At 42.4% G+C, this 21,654-nt stretch overlaps 1 protein-coding gene across 4 annotated transcripts in view; it reads left to right on the top strand.

Annotated features, from left to right (window-relative positions):
• The window catches only part of arhgap46b (Rho GTPase activating protein 46b), a 158,749-nt gene that overhangs the window by 61,758 nt on the left and 75,337 nt on the right, over window positions 1-21,654 (top strand). For 3 of the 4 annotated variants that reach the window (XM_073939563.1, XM_073939564.1, XM_068219384.2), the window contains exon 2: window positions 15,088-15,513. In XM_073939563.1, coding sequence (XP_073795664.1) covers window positions 15,088-15,513 — 426 coding nt within the window. Of the gene's footprint in view, window positions 1-15,087; window positions 15,514-20,280; window positions 20,616-21,654 lie in introns of those variants that run through there. The other variant, XM_068219386.2, reaches the window with a different exon arrangement.

Raw genomic sequence — 21,654 nt, 5'->3', positions numbered from 1 at the left:
CATGTGTATGGTTAATTATTAATTGTTATAATTAATCAAAACCAAATAAGAACGCATTAGTTTAAAATATGATTTTTTATGAGTTATCTAGGCTGATAGTTATTGTCATCTTGTCATATATTTTAAGCTTCTTGTTTTTTTATTTATTTATTTATTATTATTTTTTTTAAATATAGAAAAATATAGAAATATATTTAAAATACAGAGAGTTCATACCAAAAGGGAAACTCTTTCAGTATTTATTCATCCTATTTAATTTATTATCTAATGATATCGCCAGTGCAAGATAACAGAATACATTTAGAGAATAATGCAAGATAATGGAATATATTTTAAAGTTTTTAGTCCATACAATGGAAGCAAATGTTCTTCAAAACTGTTACAGTTATAAAACTGTATAAAAGTCATTTTAAAGTTCACTCCAAAGTGAAAATTCTCTCATTTACTTTCCCTCTACTCGAATGTTGGAAGCTGGCATCCACTGACGTCCATAGTATTTGTTTATTTTTACTATGGATGTCAATAATTACTGGAATTCTAAATATTTCCTAAATTGTTTTTTTTTTCAGCATAACAAAAACAAATAAATAAAAAAATTAAATCATTGGTTCGAAAGAAGTGAAAAATTAGTAAATGATGACAGAAATTTCCTTTTTTGGTGAACTATCCCTTTAAGTCTATTTGTAGAGTCAGATATGGACAAAAGTACCACATTGCAGTGTAAGTGTGCTATTATGTACTGTATTTATGTGGGTTGTTGTCAAGTGGCCTCTGTGTCATCAACCCCACAATGCACAGTAGCATGACTGTGTGTGTGTCAGTTGCACAAATCAAACTTGAAGACAAAAAGGGAACTTATATTATATTTAAGTTACAGTAGAAGATTTATATGTGTGTGTGTGTGTGTGTGTGTGTATGTATGCACAGTATGTATATAAACAGTTGAAGTCTGAATTATTAGCCCCCCTGAATTATTAGCGCCCCTGTTTATTTTTTTCCCCAATTTCCATTTAACGGAGAGAAGATTTTTTCAACACATTTCTAAACATAATAGTTTTAATAACTCTTTTCTAATAACTGATTTATTTTATCTTTGCCATGATGAAGGTAAATAATATTTGACTAAATATTTTTCAAGACACTTCTATACAGCTTAAAGTGACATTTAAAGGCTAAACTAAGTTAATTAGGTTAACTAGGCTAATAATTCAGACTTCAACGTTATATATTAGGGATGTAACGGTATCAGAATTTTTACAGTACGATAATACCTCGGTATAAATGGCACGGTACGGTATTTATTGAATAATTTACAGGAAAAACAAAACTAATGAAAAGACTCGAAAAAAGTGCCAAAAGTGTTTATTTATCTCAGCACTGAACATATCAATGACATACAAATTAGTCATCTATCTGTAAGTTTTGAAACAAGAACTTCAGTTCCCCTTCGGGGGGAACTCCAGCACTATAAGTGGATTTGATTGTTAAAATCCACGCATTGGGAGGTCTACTACTCGTCTGAAAGAGTATTGAACGGGCCAATTAAGAATGAATTGGCAGCACAAGCCTGCGCAGGTGAGCGGCATAAGCAATCAACTGAGTATATAAGCTCACCTGGCGCCAGCAGACGCTATCCTTTTCGCTTCAGAGACTTTTCTGATCGAGCTTCATGAGGGTTCCTCCTGCTGTCTACAGCCACTTCGAGCGAACGAGTGTCTCCCGGTCCAGAGCGAGTCCACGCAGCGGCAGATGGTCGATCTGGGTTTCTCCCTTGCCTGGCGTCCCTTTGGGTCCGGTCCTCCAGAGCGGTGCGTATTGTTGCAAAGCATCCTAAAAGAGCAACACAGTCGTGCAGCACGTCCTTTTCAGGACGGCGCTCCGACTGTGCGTTTCTGGTTGCGGGGGTTTCCTGGCTCCGGATGATGGGCACGATCACTGCATTACATGTTTGGGGGTCCAGCATGTTAATGTGGTGCTCGGGGGCGGTTCATGTCGTCACTACGATGCCATGACCGTCGCGCAGTTGAGATCGCGGCAAACTCTCGTGAGAGAGCGAGCCACCCCAGTCGCCTCCTGTTCTGCAGCGGGGGCTCGGGCAGATCTGAGGGTTCCAGCGAGAGATAATCTGCCACCTAAGGGCTCGCGGACCTCTCGCTCCTCCAAGCGCTCCATCCAAGCTTCGGGCGCTGGGAGTGATCCGTCTAATCAGATGGTAGCTCTCACGCTCGCTGTCACCGGAGATCAGATGTCCTCCGCGGCATCGGAGGGTGGGCTTTCATTGTCCGAAGATGATCCGGACCCGCTCGCCCCCTTCGGGCAGGTGAGCGCTGTCAAAACGGATACTGAAATGGACGTGTTAGCCGTGCTTTCCCGGGCTGCTTCGGCCGTGGGTTGGAGATGGTTTATCCCCCAGCTCCGCGGCCGGACCGACTAGAGGGGCGTTCCCTTCTTCCCGGCGACGCACAGTAGGCTCACGCGGTCTTAAAGAGCATCTTTTTTCTGCTCGTGCTGCGTGTCCCTCCACCCTCACCACTCTTGGTGGTGGAGCAGCCAGGGGGTATGTGGCGATTCCTCAGGTTGAGTGTGCGATGGCGGTTAATCCGCGCAGCGCCTCTTCTTGGCGGGGTCTGCTTCGTCTCCCATCCAAAGCCTGTGAGTTTTCGGCTCCCTCGGAGCTAGAGCTTACAAAGCTACGGACCAGGCTGCATCCGCCTTGCATGCGATAGCCACCGTCCAGCGCTACCAAGCGCAGGCGCTGGCCGAGCTGCACGAGGGTGGGTCCAACCCAGGCTTATGAGCTTCGCACCGCAGCCGACTAAGCTCTTCGGACTACTAAGTCCGCTGCGTGTGCTCTGGGGAGGACGATGTCCACACTAGTGGTCCAGAAGCCCCACCTCTAACAAAACTTGGTTGATATGCGCGAAGTTGACAAAGTCCGCTTTCTTGACTCGCCCATATCCCAAGCTGGTCGGCGACAGAGTCTGCGAATTCACCCAGGAATTCGAGGCAGTGAGAGAGCAGTCCGATGGGTGATGTCTAATCGGCGGCCCCGTAAGCCCACTCCGCCCGCCGTGCCATCCATACCTGCTCCTCGCCGAAGGCGCCCGCCTACGAGAGCTGCACCGCCCCCGCACTCACCTCTGGCGAAGCGAGCGCGTCGAGCACCTCGGAAGCAGGCCACTCCCCCTGCCCAGAACGCCGCTAAGTCTGGCAAACGGACCGCGAAGCGTCCCTGGGACAGGTCATCTGGAGAGGAGGGAACTTGCTCTTTCCCCGCTGGAGGGCGGGGCGCCATTTCCAACGGCACTTTTTACTGCCATGAAATGAAAGGGCACTTTTCCACTTCTCCGGAGGTGACAGCCCGAAATCTGCCAGTTTGAGCTCAGCTCTCTAGCTCGTAGGTTCGGTGCACTCCGCCAGTGGCTCACGGGCACTGCAGGCCCTGCCAGCCTGGGACGCGCCGCCTCTCAGCTCGCAAGGTCTGCATGCTCCGCCAGCGGCTCACGGGCGCTGGGGGGACGGTCTCCCTTCTCCCAGCCCCCAAGCCCCCCCTCCGGAGTCAGGGTGCGGAGCCAGAGCGAATCGCTCTCCTCCAGCTCTTCTGTGGGACCCTCGCGCTCCCCGGATCAGCACACCCGCTCCGCGCAGGAGTCAGGGTGCGGAGCCAGAGCGAAACGCTCTCCTCCAGCTCTTCTGTGGGACCCTCGCGCTCCCCGAATCAGCACACCCGCTCCTCGCTGCCCCTCCGCGGGTACGTCAACGATTGCTGCGATGACGTCATTAGCGAGGGCTCTGCCTGCCTGGTTAGCGCGGGCCAGACCCTCGCGGTGGCTCATACGCACGATCAGACTCGGCTACAAACTACAGTTCTCCAAACGGCCTCCCAGGTTTACGGGCGTGTATTTCACCAGGGTCAATCCCCTGTCCGCCCCTGTCTTGCGAGAGGAGATTGCTGCCCTCCTGGCGAAGGGTGCAATCGAGCCGGTACCTCCAGCCGAGATGGAGAGCGGGTTTTACAGCCCGTACTTCATCGTACCCAAAAAGAGCGGTGGGTCACGGCCAATCCTAGATCTGCGCGTTTTGAATCGCTGCCTTCACAAGCTGTCGTTCAGAATGCTTACGCAGAGGCGCATCCTCCGATGCGTTCGTCCTCAGGATTGGTTTGCAGCCATAGACCTGAAGGACGCGTATTTTCATGTCTCCATTTTTCCACGCCACCGTCAGTTTCTGCGGTTTGCGTTTGAAGGTCAAGCATGGCAGTACAAGGTCCTCCCCTTCGGGCTCTCTCTGTCTCCGCGGGTCTTCACCAAACTCGCGGAGGGTGCCCTAGCGCCTCTGCGGCTTGCGGGCATCCGCGTACTCAATTATCTCGACGACTGTCTGATTTTAGCCCACTCTCGGGAGCAGTTGACTGCGCACAGAGACGAGGTGCTCCGGCATCTCCGCCTATTGGGGTTGCAGGTCAACTGGGGAAAGAGCAAACTCGCCCCGGTGCAGAGGATCTCTTTTCTCGGGATGGAGCTGGACTCGGTCACCATGGTAGCGCGCCTCTCCGGAGAGCGCGCTCGCCTGCTGCTGAACTATCTGAGGGAGCTCGACAGCAAGTTAGTGGTCCCACTGAAATATTTTCAGAGGCTCCTGGGGCATATGGCTTCCGCTGCGGCCGTCATGCCGCTCGGATTGCTCCATATGAGACCACTTCAGCACTGGCTTCAAGATCGAGTTCCGAGACGCGCATGGCATGCGGGCACACACCGAGTCTCTGTTACTGCGCTGTGTCGCCGCACCCTCAGCCCCTGGAACGACCCCTCGTTCCTGCATGCCGGTGTGCCTCTGGGACAGGCGTCCAGTCATGTTGTTGTTTCGACAGATGCTTCCAGCACAGGCTGGGGAGCCGTGTGTCGCGGGCATGCAGCTGCGGGCCTGTGGGTAGGTGCCCAGCTGCATTAACACATCAATCGCCTAGAGCTGTTGGCAGTGTTCCTTGCTCTCCGCCGTTTTTCTCCGGCGCTGGGGCAGCAACACGTGCTGGTCAGGACGGACAGTACGGCGGCGGCAGCGTATATCAACCGCATGGGGGGTTTGTTATGAGCTGATGTGTTTGTTATGAGCTGATGTTTTTAAGAATGGTGATTTTGTAATTTTGTGGTATTGTTTGTGATTTTTATATGAAATTTTATGTGCTGCCTGCCATCTTGACCAGGTCTCACTGGAAGAAGAGACAGTACTGTCTCAATGTGATCTCCTGGCTAAATAAAGGAAATAATAATAATAATAATAATAATAATAATAATAATGCGCTCTCGCCGCATGTCTCAGCTCACCCGCCGTCTGCTCCTCTGGAGTCACCTGCGGCTGAAGTCACTGCGCGCCATTCACATCCCAGGTATGCTCAACCTTGCAGCCGATGTGCTCTCACGGCAGCAGATTCACTCTGGAGAATGGAGACTCCACCCCGAGTCTGTTCAGCTGATATGGGCGCGATTCGGGGAGGCCCAGATCGATCTGTTTGCTTCCCCCGAGAACGCTCATTGCCAGTTGTTTTATTCCCTGACCGAGGGCTCTCTCGGCACGGATGCACTGGCCCACAGCTGGCCTCGGGGCGTACGCAAGTATGCGTTTCCCCCCAGTGAGCCTGATCGCGCAGTTAATGTGCAAGGTCAGGGAGGACGAGGAGCAGGTTTTGTTAGTTGCGCCCCTCTGGCCCAACCGAACCTGGATATCAGAGCTCTCCCTCCTCGCGACGGCCCTCCCTTGGCAGATCCCTTGAGAGAGGACCTACTTTCTCAGGGACAAGGCACCGTCTGGCACCCTCGTCCCGATCTCTGGAACCTCCACGTGTGGTCCATAGACGCGAGGAAGACTTAGGTAACCTGCCGCCCGCGGTGGTTGATACCATCACTCAGGCTAGAGCCCCCTCCACGAGGCACGCCTACGCCCTGAAGTGGAGTCTATTCACTGAGTGGTGTGTCTCTCGCAGAGAAGACCCCCGATCTTGCCAGATCAGTGTTGTGCTCTTTTTCCTTCAAGAGAAGCTGGACAGCAGGCTGTCGCCCTCCACTCTCAAGGTTTACGTTGCTGCCATCTCCGCTCACCATGACGCGGTGACTGGCGGCACCGTGGGAAAGCATAACCTCATCATCCGGTTCCTCAGAGGCGCTAGGCGAATTAATCCAACTCGCCCCCCTCTCACGCCCTCTTGGGATCTCGCCCTCGTTCTCACGAGCCTGCGATTTGATCCCTTCGAGCCACTTGATACAGTATCTTTAAGATTTCTGTCCCTGAAGACAGCTCTGCTGGTCGCGTTGGCCTCCATTAAGAGGGTCGGGGACCTGAAGGCATTTTCGGTCAGTGACTTGTGCCTGGAATTCGGGCCGGGATTTTCTCACGTTATTCTGAGACCCCGTCCGGGTTATGTGCCCAAAGTTCCTACCACTCCTTTTAGAGATCAGGTAGTAACCCTGCAAGCGCTGCCCCCGGAGGAGGCAGACCCAGCCCTGTCCTTACTTTGTCCAGTTCGCGCTCTGCGCATTTATGTGGACCGTACTCAGAACTTTAGATCTTCTGAGCAGCTCTTTGTCTGTTATGGTGGACGGCAGCAGGGAAGTGCCGTGTCTAAACAACGTTTATCCCACTGGATTGTGGAGGCCATTTCATGTGCTTATTTGAGTAGAGGCCAGCCGCGCCCCCCAGGAGTGCATGCGCACTCCACTCGGAGCGTTGCATCCTCTTGGGCGTGTGCGCGTGGCGCTTCTTTAACAGACATTTTTAGAACTGCGGGCTGGGCGACACCCAACACATTTGCAAGATTTTATAATCTGCGAGTGGAGCCGGTTTCCTCAAGGGTGTTAGGTACCTTTGGTGATTGAGGAAACAACTCGGTAGGTGTTGTACACGCTTGCGGTGCCTTCTTTCCCTAACACGGAGAGATGTGCACCCTCCTGTCTGTCAGTAAAGTTCCCCATTTGGTGAGCCCTGCAGATTCCTCCGAGGCCCCCAGCACTGACTCAGCGGAGGAGTCACTTGCTGGCCCATTACGTAGTAGGTCTGCCCGCTGGTCAGCCCACGTTTTGGGTATAGGTGCCTGCTATGGCCGATCCCCGCTGGTGATCCCCATATGCTTTTTCCGCCACGGTTAAGTTCCCCCCCTGGGCGGACCCGTGCTTTCCCTATCTGCTAACCACCTTTTATGCGCACTCCCCCTTTTCAGGGTTAGTCCATATGTAATTCCATTTGTGTCTGGAGTTCCCCCCGAAGGGGAACGTTCGAGGTTACTAAAGTAACCCTTTGTTCCCCGAGGAGGGGAGCGGAAGCACTATACTCCGTCGCCATAATGACTGTCCCTTAGCTGTTAAAAGTCTCTTCAGCTTAAAAAGGATAGCGTCTGCTGGCGCCAGGTGAGCTTATATACTCAGTTGATTGCTTATGCCGCTCACCTGCGCAGGCTTGCGCTGCCAATTCATTCTTAATTGGCCTGTTCAATACTCTTTCAGACGAGTAGCTTCTGAACCGAACCTCCCAATGCGTGGATTTTACAATCAAATCCACTTATAGTGCTTCCGTTCCCCTCCTCGGGGAACGAAGGGTTACTTTAGTAACCTCGAACGTTTTTCAATTTTAATAACAAAAAACTATAAAACCATATTAAAAAAAATAAAGTTTCAATTTAGTATTGTTGAAAACTCATCACATTCAACATTTAATCACTCACTCATAGAGATGGGTTTTTAGGGAGAATTATCATATAACTATAATCTAGTAAAAGCTGGGATCTCTGGGCATGTCCCCTGCAACAGGAAAAAAAAACTCTCATTTGGGACTGAGGTTTCTGGGACAGAGAGATATGATTTAGGCAAGTTTGACAGCAGTGGGTAACGTTGTGCCTTGTCTTTTCACCACTTGAGAGGACAAGCCATAAGTGAGATAGAGGTCTCTTTGCAGTACAAGTCAATGTCTGCATCAATCTAACAAGTGTGCTGTGTTCTGCAGTCCCCATGACTGTTTTAGTCATATTCCCCGACTTATATTTCACTACAGTCTGGCAGTGCCTGCATACTGTTTTTTTTCTTTGTCTGTCACCTTTTCTCTTTTTTCGTATCTTTTTAGAAAGAAACCGAAATGCTTCCACACATCCGATTTAAAACTTGCTTTAGGTTCGATCATTTTCAGCTAATTTTCTTCCCCGCTACTAGCAGCACACTCCATCTCCGCATTACTGGATCTGTAGTGACAACAGACTGTAAATGATGATGGCCACGCCTAGGCTTATGGGAATTGTAGTTCCTGCTACCTTCCGTTAGCTTCATTTGCCTAAGCAAACTTTTCTCAGAAATATAGTTTTATTGAGTCATGCGCCTACGGTAATATTAAAAAATTACTATTGCGGTATGACGGTATTTACAATATTGTTACATCCCTAATATATATATATATATATATATATATATATATATATATATATATATATATATATATATATATATATATATATATATAATAGTGATGGGCTGTTATCAGCAGGTAACGTGCTGCCTTAACGCGGGAATCGCGCAATAAAAAATATCGCCGGTAATCTATTTTCAGTGTTAGGTTGGGTGCTGGGTCTATTCTAAATGATGACTTTCACCTTGATATTTTAGCGTGGATGTGTACCTGACCGGTGAGCCATCTGACAAAAAGTGCCCTTTTAAATCAAATCAGCAGGATACCCTTATGGATCTTTCAATTACTTCGAAGACTCTACTGGACATCTGTACTTTAGTTATTTGTCTTAATAGACATTAACATAATTAACGCAATTTTGGGTGACTTTAACTGCAGTTTGGTATGTTTCACATTCACTCATGATATAAATATATAGCACTTTTCTGGACACTCAAAGCATTTTACACATTAGGAGGAATCTCTTTATCCACCACCAGTGTGCAGCATCCACCTGGATGACATGAAGGCAGCCATTTCGCACCAGACTGAACACCACACACCAGCTGATAGGTAGAGAGAAGATAGTGTTGATGAGTGATGAAGCCAATTATGATATTGGGATGTTTAGGAGGCCATGATGGACAGAAGCCAGTAGGCAAATTTGGCCAGGATGCCGGGGTGAAACTCCTACTCTTTTTCTAACTTTTTTTTTAACGACCAGAGAGTCAGGATCTCAGTTTAACGTCTCATCTGAAAGACGGCACTCATTAAACAGTATAGAGTCCTCGTCACTATACTGGGGCATTAGGAACCACACAGACTGCAGGTTGGGCGCCCCCTGCTGGCCTCTCTAACACCACTTCCGGCAGAAACCTAGCTTTCCCATGTGGTCTCCCATCCAGGTACTGACCGGGCGCAGCCCTGCTTGGCTTCAGTGGGTGACCATGTGAGAGTTGCAGAGAGCTAGCTGCCGTGAACATTTCATTTATGCCCTCGTGACAAACAAATAAGGAGTAAGGACTGGTGAGAGAGTTATGGAATTCATTAACACACACCAAATGGAAAGAAAAAACTTCCGCATTTTGTGATGTGTGTCTGCGTGTGTGTGTGTGCACGGTCCTTTACTGACAGCCACGTGTGTGGATCTTGTAGGAAAATATGGCAAAAAGTCCTACATGGCGGTAATAGTTTGATTGCAGTGTTTGCTTTAATAATGCCACTATATATGCATACTCTACATATCTTAATTTCATTTCTGTTTCGTTCAGTTATGACTTACTAGTCAAATTAATGTTTATCAAAAATTGCTGTTTCAAGCTTCTGTAGGCCTACAGTTCAGAACATAGATATATACACTAGATGTCGACTGGCCTATTGTTGTCTATTGGACGGAATGCGTCAATAGCGCCGCCATCTTGCTACAGGGTAGCGCTCCTTTGAAATGAATGCGGGACCAAGGTACAGTGGAGGACTGTGGCCATGCAAAGCCAGAGATATACACATATATCTGTGATCGGGAGTTTTCCTGGATGCTAGTATGTAATTTTTTTTTCTAATTACGAAAATTATAAATTTACATAACTTTTCTACATTGAAGGATCAGTGACCGCACGGGCATTCCTGACAAAAAGCTTGTGTTTGTGTGTACAGAAATATACTATTCAATCTCCCTGTTAAATTTAATCTAATCCGTGTCCTGAAACACACCTCCTCTTCTGCTTTCACTTCTCATACTGACGGAGGGAGCGATTCGTTTGTGAATGAATCCCCCGAACGACTCTTTCACTAACCTTAGCCGACAATAATACAAGTTTCTGGCAGCGCAGCATCTCGTTGTCATATTTCTTTTGCATTGTTTGCTGATTTTATTCAACAAAACTAGCATAAGCCGAGTGTTTAGTGCGAGTTGGAGCTGCTTTGCCTTATGGTGAATGCAGTAAGTGACTGTGTTATCATCAATAATCTTACCTGATTAGCACAAAAGTTCAGAACATACAAAAACAGAAAAAAAACATAATATTACCTATGAAATGTTCTGCCTTTGTGCTTTGTTTTCTTTGTTTGCTCGTTACTACACCCGTAGAGAGCGCTAAAGTCCCGCATCTTCACGTAATAACACTGTCTTGACTAGTGCGGTTGAATGACATTTGTTCTGGGAGCACTGTACCAATGTGGCGGCGCTATTGACGCATGCTTAGGGTCCCTATGCGATATCTAGTGTATATATCTATGAGTTCAGAACAGACAGAAACCAAGATGGCTGAGCCTTATGGATGGAAGTATTTTCATTTTTCTGAATGCATGGTGGGCGAGGCAGTGGGTAGCACGTTCGCCTCACAGCAAGAAGGTCGCTGGTTCGAACCTTGGCTCAGTTGGCGTTTCTGTGTGGAGTTTGCATGCCCCTCTGCCGTCGTGTGGGTTTCCTCCGGGTGCTCTAGTTTCCCCCACAGTCCAAAGACATGTGATACAGGTGAATTGGGTTGGCTAAATTGTCCGTAGTATATGAGAGTGTGTGTGAATGTGTGTGTGGATGTTTCCCAGAGATGGGTTGCAGCTGGATAGGGGATCCGCTGCGTAAAAACTTGCTGGATAAGTTGGTGGTTCATTCCGCTGTGGCGACCCCGGATTAATAAAGGGACTAAGCTGACAAGAAAATGAATGAATGCATGGAAGTAAAGGAAAAGAGGGCTGTGGGAAAATGGGCTGTGATTTACTAAAAACACAAAAAGTTAAAAAAAATAGCAAACACATTGATTACAACTTTCATTAATCTATACATATGCCATGTATATCCCTGAGGTCAGGAAGATAACATTATCCTGCAATATATATATATATATTTTTATAAAAGGAAATGAAGGTTACACAGTGTATTGGTAATTGCAGATCTCCTCAATTAATAAAAAGAAGAATAAAAACCTGCAAGTTCTGAAAAAGATCAAGCAAAAAAAAAAAAAAAAAAAACGAATGCAAAAGTAACTCAAAGTACCATAACACAGCTAGTAACGCAGCTAGATAATTTTTGGGGGAGTAACTTAATATTGTAATGCATTACTCTCAAAAGTAACTTATACTGATTAAAATAGATATAAAGTATTAATTATGTATAATTGTATTAATTGCTATCAGGATGTGAAGAAACTTTCATCCAGCATAACCAAAAAATGTTTCTGAAATAAATAGTAAAAAACAATAAACCTCCTTTTTACTGTCTAAAGACAATATCTGAAAATCAGGCGCAAATGAAAGACTGCAACAGATGCACTGCAGGTTTTCCCTTTTGGCCTGAACTGAACAGGTGCTTTGTCATGTTTGTAGATGTGAGTCTTGTTCCTGAAACAGTTTCAGACAGTGCTTTAGAGCAATCTCAGAGCTGGACGATATCTGTTTCCGGTGCATTGTGTATATAGTTGGCCATCTGTAGCAGAGGAAGATAGGCATGTTAATCTCCGGCTTGAGATCTTTTGTTGTAACTCTTGGAAGATTAGAAACAAGCAAAGAGCCAGAATCACTAGACTAACCCACTATTCCAAACTCTCATCTGTGGGCCGTGTGCCTGGTCGCCACTAAATGCCAAATCTGGCTTTGTAAACTCACCTGACCTCATATTCAGGGAAAGCACTTTCACTATGATTTCCTGAAATAGACTGTGGGAAAACTTGCACATATGAGCGTCTGAACATAACCAGTGACGAATGCCTTAACATGAGCGATTGATGCTGCAGGTTTATTACATGCATTAAGTGTGTTGAGTTTGAACCACAGAAAGTCACTCTTAGTTGAGTGTTTTCTGGCTCACACCTGCACACTCCTGCACTAAGTGGAAGTGTGCAGGCCAGCTGGATCTCTGTTCAGCTGTTAAAGTGAGGTGAACAAGAGAAACAGGTTCTTATTGTGTCTTTAGTATGAATAGGTGGAATCCAAAATTCAGTTGCGCTTGGCTAAAAACCAAAGGCAAAATTCTTTGTAATAATTATTTAAATTGTATTGAATAATATTAAGGCATTTTGTAAGACTTTGTATTTTAAAGACGTTTAATAATTTAAAAAACACAACAAAAGCTAATAAAATGTGTTTAAGTGATCGACGTGATCCACTGCGCATGTCTTAGACGTAGTTTTGCATTTATACTTCTGCATGCTGTTTGTGTTGCTCTGCAATAACACTTCTGAAATGCTAGCTGGCCGCCGAATTTTCTTCACTGGTGTTTTGTTTTTCTGAATGCTACCTTAATGTACAAGCAGATTAGGCATGGGACGCTAACCAGTTTTAAGGTTTACCACGGTTTTGAAAAGTCAAGGTTTTAAAACCATTAAAATGTTCTGTTATACCATTCCTAAGGTAGTTGTTGGTTTTTATGTGTTTTTTAAGACAATTTTATTGAGTTTTTTCAGTCCATGATTCAGGAAACATCTGCATAACTAATGCTTGCTTTAGAGCTGAACAGTGCAGTGGCTTACTTTATATCCAAAGAAAATAAAGATATCCAAAGATGCCTTTTCAAGTTGAAAAAAAAAATGTTTTTGAAAGTAATTAAGACAGCAGAATTCATTTAATGTTTGCTGACTAGGCATAGGCCAGTATATGATTCTGACTGTCTGGTACCTTGGATCAAAATATCACCGTTTTAAGGGATTGTGATTACTGCTTTAAAAATATTTTATTTAAGTGTCTGGGTAAAAAATAAGAACATTTTTCCCCTTTGAACACAATATAGTTTAATTTGAGAAACATTTAAAATATTTTGGAGCGGTAAAAATAAGCCTTAACAATTAAAATCATCATTCTGCTGTCTTCATTAGTTTCTAAAACAAAGATTTTTTTTTTTACAATTTAAAGCAACATATTTGGATATCTTTTCTGCTGGAGAGACTGTTGTCCTAAAAAAACTTAAAACGTAAAAAAAGCGTTCGCATACCTTGGTAACGGTATAGCAGAAAATTTTGGCAGTTTTCAAACCTTGGCCTTTCCAAACAGTGTATACCTTAAAAAAATGGTTATCGTCCCATGCCTATTGCTGACATTTATTGTTTTAAAATATTTCAAATATTACAAATAAATATACCATGTTGATACATAATATCCGTAAATATACTGTTTACCCAGACATTTAAAAATAACATATTTTAGAGCAGTAATTACAATACCATTAAATCGTGAAACCATGATTTTTTTTTCCCAAGGTTATCATACTGTCAGAATCTTAAACCGGCTCATGCTTAAAGTAGAACCAGGGGATGTGCTGAGTCAGTTGGCGTTTCTGTGTGAAGTCTGCATATTCTCCCTGCGTTTGACATGGGGTATAGGTGAATTGGGTAGGCTAAATTGTCTGTAGTGTATAAATGCGAATGAGGGTGTATGGATGTTTCCCAGAGATGGGTTGCAGCTGAAAGGGCATCCGCTGTGTAAAACGTGCTGGATAACTTGGTGGTTAATTCCGCTGTGGCTACCCCGGATTAATAAAGGGACTAAGCCAAAAAGAAAATGAATGAAGGAAACCTTGAGAGACTAAAGCTAGAATGAAAGTGCAACCGGCAGGCTGAACTCAGTTGGGCACTCCTTATCCTTGAAAGGCCATTTTAAAGGGCACTTATGATAAAAAATCTACTTTTGTAAGCTGATTGGACAGAACTCTGTGTAGGTATAGTGTGTCCACTGTCATCATAGAGTATTTTTTATTTACTGACTCAGTGGTTGGCACTGTTCATGGTCTAAATTACGGCTGGGCCAGTTGGCATTTCTGTCTAGAGTTTGCATGCTCTCCTCGATTTAACGTGGGTTTCCTCCTGGTGCTCCCCCACAGTCCAAAGATATGCACTTTAGGTGAACTAAATTGGCCGTAGTGTATGTGTGTGAGTGTATGGGTGTTTCCCAGCATGATGCTGGAAGGGTGATGCTGTGTCAATTCATTCCGCTGTCAAGGACCCTGAGAAATAAGGGACTAAGCCGAAGGAGAATGAATGAATGAGATGAGATGAGATGAGATGAGATGAGATGAGATGAGATGAGATGAGATGAGATGAGATGAGATGAGATGAGATGAATGAATGAATGAATTTCTTTAGTATGTTTTCCATTATATATATCCGTACTGATTAAAAAAACACAAGCTATCAACACATTTAATTGATAGTAACATTTTATCAACAGTGAACAAGAGTCATTTTATCATTGTTGACATGACAGCACAGGTAATGCTAGTTGAAGTGATAAGTGTTGTCTTGCAGCAGAACTTCACTTACTCCATGTATTTAAATGATGATTTCGTGCTACAGTTTGGACTTCTTTACACGCTCTTCCCATTTATACACTCATACAGCAAGTGTATTTAGCTCTAAACACAGCACAGTTTGATTGCAAATTTACCACATAAAAGCTATATATTTTTGTATCCCTAGTTTGGTCTTATAAAAAGCAGTTAGTGCGCCAAGCAAACCAGTCCAAGACTAAATGTTGTTTTGTTTTTATGGTTTGGAACCCAAAAACATCAAATGTAACCTTTGTTAAAATCCTATTTATTTAGCAAAGTAGGATTTACAACTGTACAGAATTTTCATTGTTAATGAACTATTAACTCAACCTGTTGTTTGATTGTCTTGTAGTGTACGCCATATTTCACCTTGACTATCCTGACTACATTTCCCATCTGCCCTTTCTCTCTAGGTCTGACTGGGTGGAGATCGTGGAGCCGCGCTCGAGGGAGCGCATGTATGTTAACCTGCTGACCGGCGAGTGTGGTTGGGAACCACCGCCTGGCGCCCCTGTCCGTCAGTCAGACGGCAACCAGTGGTGGGAGCTTTTCGATAGCAACAACAATCGGTTTTACTACTACAACTGTACGAGCCAGCAGACGGTCTGGCACAGGCCTCAAGACAGCGACATAGTGCCTCTAGCGCAACTCCAAGCCATGAAAAGGAGCTCTGAAGCTGATCTCAAGGCTCAAGGGAGGATCCAGAGAGGACCAGTGGATGGCAAGCGAACCCCCCTGCCTGGACTGGATCCATCAACACTGGAGCAGGAGAGTGGGAGGGAGATACCATCGTCTAATTCCAAAGAGGACAGTCTGGAGAAAAGGGGCCAAGGAAATAGGTAAGGATGTCAATACCACTTATAAAATCCGAAAATGAAACATTTGCCGTTTACTTATCTCTGTAACTTCTTCTGTTGTCCAATGTGGTTTTGATCTCAAATGAAATCCAATGTATTGTTAAAAACATTCTACAATTATATCTTCCTCTTATGTGCTCTGCAAATGAAAGAAAGTGATATAGATTTAGAATGATACAGGGCACAGTAAAACTGTGAACAAAATTTTCCTTTAGGCTTTAGTTGTCCTTTACAGCTGGAGATGTCCAACCTTTAAAGGAACTTAGCGTTGCATAAATTACTAATAGTCAGTTTAGGTCACTAAAACACAGTTTTGATCATTTTCTTATTTAAAACGTGATTCCTCTGTAGTTACGTCATGTACTAAGACTGACAGAAAATGGAAAGTTGCTATTTTCTTGGTTGATATGCCCAAAAACTCTATTCATTCATTCATTTTCTTTTCAGCTTAGTTCCTTTATTAATCTGGGATTTATGAAGCGGAATGAACCGCCACCTTATCCAGCATATGTTTTTACACAGCGAATGCCCTTCCAACTGCAACCCAGCACTGGGAAACACCCATACACTCTTGCATTCACACACACTCATACACTATGGCCAATTTTGTTTACCCAATTCACCTTTACGGCATGTCTTTGGACTGTGGGGCAAACCAGAGCTATTCACTGAGCCACTGAGCTGCCAATGTGTAGTAATTCTGCTCCATTATTAACTCGTCTCTGCAAATGCAATAACTGCATCTGCTTTGGTTAACCTGATTTGTAATGTGAAGCACTGATAAATATGCCATCAAAAGGAAAACTGTAAGGGTTCATTACTTTATTAAACGCAAATTATTTCATTATTCTTGACTTGAGAATGGCTATTAATTCAGGCAACCAAGCAGCTAACCTGTTTTTACTTCTTCTATTACTCTTTTACAGTAGATATTGTGCCTATATATGGCTGAAAGCAGCTGAAGCCTAGTTTCTGTATGTGTGTTTTGGCAATGGGGCAATTGATCATTATAAAAAGTAAGCTATGTTTTTTTTTTTTTTTTTTTTTTATAGTAATAATGTATTCTCCTCAGCAACATTTTCTTCACACTATTTTCATATCATTACTATACCTGACAAAAGCCTGTCCAAGTTTTAGGAACAACAAATAATAACTTGACTTCTAGTTAATCGTTTGGTATCAGAAATGGGTTATATGAAAGGCAAAGGCCTCTGGATTATGGGTACAGTAAGGTCTGACTTAGCTTAGACAAAAGTCTTGTCACTTAACAGAAATAATGTACAGTATAGAATATAAAGTCATGGTACCTTGGAAAAAGAATTAATATAATACTCCCATGAGCTTGGAGGACTGCATCCATACATCTCTGCAATGACTCAAATAAATTATCAATAAAGTCATCTGGAATGGCAAAGAAAGCGTTCCTACAGGACTCCCAGGGTTCATCAAAATTATTTGGATTAATCTTCAATGCCTCCTCCATTTTACCCCAGACAAGCTCAATAATGTTCATTTCTGGTCACTGGGCTGGCCAATCCTGGAGCACCTTGACTTTCTTTGCTTTCAGGAACTTTGATGTGGAGGCTGAAGCATGAGAAGGAGCGCTATCCTGCTTAAGAGTTTGCCCACTTCTGTGGTTTGTAATGGGTTGCACAAATGTTGTGATACCGCAGGCTTAATACAGTACCTGCAGGTCTCTTGCACGCCCCGTACTGAATTTAACCTGAATGTTTTCCTTTACTAAACTTGACTGATTTCTGTGAGAATCTTGGGTCCATGCAGATTCCAATAGGTCGTCTGCCACTTTTCCAAATGAGCAACTTATCAAGTTATTATTCCTAGCTCTTACAACTAGGATTGACAACAAGACTTTCGTCAGGTAGTGTAGAAGAAGAAAAGGTTTATGCTAATGTCTGCTGCAGCACCCCTTGTAGTCAAACTGAGACAATCATTGCAAACAAAGTGCCAAGGATTTCACTTCATTTTTAACCTTGTAGTCTTTTTTGGTGGATAAAAATAACTTGCAGTTTTCTGTTCTCCTAATATTTTCTTCATTTGGGACTCTTGAAGCCTTTTTGGCACAGACACTCTGTTTAGATGGTAGAGCGCCAGCTACTGAGAACACTGTGTATGAGAGAGACTCTTCTAACAAAATCAGCCTTAAATGGTCACACACTTTTCCTTGTTAACACACACCCGTTAACACACCCTGGAATGTGCTTTCTCTGCGGTATACTTAAAATACTGTGTTAATACCTGTTTGCTAATTGTAGCTTCTTGGGTGGGACAAACACACATGTATACTTACAGCATTTATACCTGGTTTTCTGTTGGTTTTTCAGCAGCTGATTTTAGGGTGCGCAGTTGTTTCTTTTTTTAGGTTGCCTACAGCATACATTTCCCACCCAGTGTTGTTATTGTTAACTACGTTATTTATTTACAAATGGTTTACAACGTTCAGTAAGTGAAAAATGGGCTTAAAAGGAATACAACAATTCTAAAAGTAAAAGAAAACTTAAAAACACTTAAACTAAAATTTAACCCTCTACCGCATGCATTATGATGAATCTATCAATTTTTTAAACTGTTTTTTTTTAAACTGGCTTATCTTGAAGTGCTGTAAAAAAATTGGAAAAATATTTTTTAAGGTACTTTATGAAATGTTGCCATATGGCAACAACATCCAACAGTGGATCTAACTTAGAAATTCCTAATTCTAAACTTTCCTCAAAATTAATAATTATGTTGTTTAAAATAATGTATTTGTTTTGCAGCATTACAAGCTTTAACACAGAACTTTTCAATGACAACTTACTTTTCAGCAACTCATATTCCAACAGCTTTCATTTATTCCATTAATTTCATGCTGAATATAATTAAAAACAAACCTAATATTGTATTATCATGTATACAACATACAGTAAATATTTTCTCTAGTAAATATTATAACTAATAAATAACAAGTCTAGGATAGCCAGATGCAGATTAGCTATAAGCTAACAATGTTTATCCTATACTATATACAATACTACACCTGTCTTATCTGCCTCTGAGCTAACTTACCTGGACTATCTCTATCAAATGTCCAGTCTGCATCATTCTCATGGTCACTAAAACCCATCTCATCCTCACTTTCATCTGCAGGAAGAGCCAGTTCTGTTCTCTTCTTGTTTCACTTACCAAAGAACATGGTGGTGCTCGCTAATACACCGTCCCCTGTATTCAAATCTATTCAAAATTAATATTGCCATTAAAACTAGAGTTTATCCATAATGCAAATGTCATTACCAAACAAGTAATCAACATTATATTACTAGCTCTTATGTTGTTATTGTTACAAGTAAAAGTTCACAGCTGACCTTGCTAGCTAGCTAACCCATTGCAATATTACACGTTCCACTATTGTTCCTCGCCATTTGGTAGCACATACATTTGATCCATTTGCAAGAAGATAATTTGATAAAAAAAAATTGAGCTGTGAATATGTTATCATAGCTTACTGGAGGTGATGTTTCAATCTTTTTTTTGTGAATCTGACATAATTTGATCCTTTGTTTTTATTGAATTTTACAGTTGAATTCAGTAACTACTCACAATAAACGTCAGTCTTTTAGAAATCATGCTAAAAAAAAAACACAGCATGTAACGTGACTTAACCAAAGCACATCATCAGCTCCTTTTCTCAAATTTAAATTTGAGAATTTAAATAAATAAAAAAAACTCTAAAATAAACTCTGGGCACATTTACAACATCCACTGAATTAAACTGCTGTAAAATTGCAATTAAATATTTTGTTTAATTAATAATTTCTTTTGCATAAATCTGTTAATTAGCCTAAGTCCTGATCAAAACTGCTAAATGATTTAGAAAATTATAGGATTTTAACTCTTTAATTGGCAAATTCATAAATGATGTCACTGATTTAGTGAAAAAAAAAACAAAATGTTGTATTTTCAATATAAAATGTAATTGTGGACTGGCCTTTTTTTGCCTTTTATCACAGTCTTGCTCTTGAGCATTTAGTAACAGCTGTTTCCATCTTGAAATGCTCAAAACTGAAATATTGGATAAAAGATGTGCAAATAAAGCTGCGTTTCCATCCAACGAATCAAAGAGATCAAAATCGTCACTTCCTGATAAACTGGCGCCAAATATCAAAAGTAAAAATGGAGTTTGCTGCAATAAGAGAAGCTGCACAAATCTTTTCTTTAAATAAATTTTAAAAATTATGCAAAATTAATGGAACATTTTTTCACTTGATGCATATTTACAGCAGTTTAATTTAATGGATGTTTTCATCCCCACCATAATAAAAAGGTAGTAAATGTGAACAGTGGACAAGGGTTAAAGATACAGAAGTTTATTAAAAAGTAAAAGCTAATGAAAATTACTAAGCACAAAAACTTTTTTAAGCTAATGAAAATTGTCAATTGTTGTTTTTTTTTTAGATATAAAAATTAGTCAAAGCTAAAAAAAAAATCTACTGTAAATATGCACAAATACTATAAATCTAAATTAAATATTATTTCATCTTTAAGGCTTCCTGCTTGTTTTGTGAGGATATGCCCTTTTCCTGTTAGAATTTCATCACATTAAATAAAATAAACTTGGAACTTCAAACCTGACTTGAAGTTGCATTTTCAATGTAACTTAATGTATTAAAATAACTAATGCAAAAAAATACAAAAACTGTTGCTACAATCAAAACAAAACAAATTCAAAAATGTAAAACTGACATTAATTACAGTATAACTATAGCACTAATATTAAAATTACACTTGATCTGTGAATCTTATGTGTCTTGGCACAACCTAGTTCTCAAGAAAGCAAATTAGCAGTAGGGCAATTCAAAGTAGGGCAAGTGTTCCAGCTTGTACATATTTCTAGTGTGTGTGTATGTGTGTGGGTGTGTGGTTCAGTTAGAGGACGTCCAGCTCAAGCTGCCGCAGAAGGACTGTAGCCCTGTAACTCCGAGCTGTTTTTGGGCACATTAACACACAGACGACAAGTCCCTGAGGTCATGGAGGAAACCGGCTTCTCTTTACTCGTACACGTGTTGCGTGTCCTGCAGATGTCTAAGAGGGTAAGATGTTCACTCTCGAGGGTGCTTGGGCTGTATCTTTAAAGTATAGTAAGCCGCCTACTTGGGTAGTAGCATGCGGGCAACATTATATTGTTTAAGCAAATGTTTGAGATCATTTTAAGTACACATAAGATGCTCTCTGGGGTTAGGCAGCTGATCGGAATTTGTATTTTAAGCACAACCTTTTGGATTTGATTAGATTCTAGAGTTATTGGATGTTTGCTTGACTGTATGAGCTGTCAGATTATGCTGGAATATGAGGGTAGTGTGTGTGCGGGTGTGTGCTTAATAGTTGGTCAATGGCATTATGGGGTGTCTCTTCCCTCTTGCCTTGAACATATGGACCATCTCTCTGGCTTAGAGTCAATGTGCGTGTTCATATGTGTGTGTGTGTGTGTGTGTGTGTGTGTGTGTGTGTGTGTGTGTGTGTGTGTGTGTGTGTGTGTGTGTGTGTGTGTGTGTGTGTGTGTGTGTGTGTGTGTGCGTGTGTGTGCGTGTGTGTGTGTTGACTGTTTGCCAGAGATGGACAAAGAGCGCTCATTTTGGCTCTGTACACATTGCAAATCTCTATTAATGTTCTAGGTTGTGTGACTTTTGCTGTATAAGCCTTGTGGGGGAATAAGCTATACTGTTATTTGTAATATGAGTGACAGAACTGTTGTATATTTGTAGTGAGTCTTTGTCACATGAAAAAAATATTGCTTCATTCACTATAATGCTGTTGTGTGTTCATGTTAAGTTATGTTTTATATGTTGATGATGGCTAGTAGTGTTTCAATTCAGATTTTCAAAAAAATGTATCACCAATACTAATACCAACCCTAAAACTACAACAATACAAACCCTACAAAAGCAAACATTAGTTATTGAAGCAACCATGCCTCTTTATCAGTGTACAGTAAGTGTACATTATTATTATTGTTATTGTTGTTGTTGTTGTTGTTTTTTTTTTCTTGTTTGTTTTTACTTAATTGCATATATTCATTTATACATTTTCTTTTCGGCTTTGTCCCTATATTAATCTGGGGTCGCCACAGCG

Source organism: Danio rerio, chromosome 23 (genome assembly GCF_049306965.1).
Source record: "Danio rerio strain Tuebingen ecotype United States chromosome 23, GRCz12tu, whole genome shotgun sequence".
Taxonomy (NCBI): Eukaryota; Metazoa; Chordata; class Actinopteri; order Cypriniformes; family Danionidae; genus Danio; species Danio rerio.
Note: the sequence above shows the minus strand (reverse complement) of the source record. Positions and strands in the feature narration are given on the sequence as shown.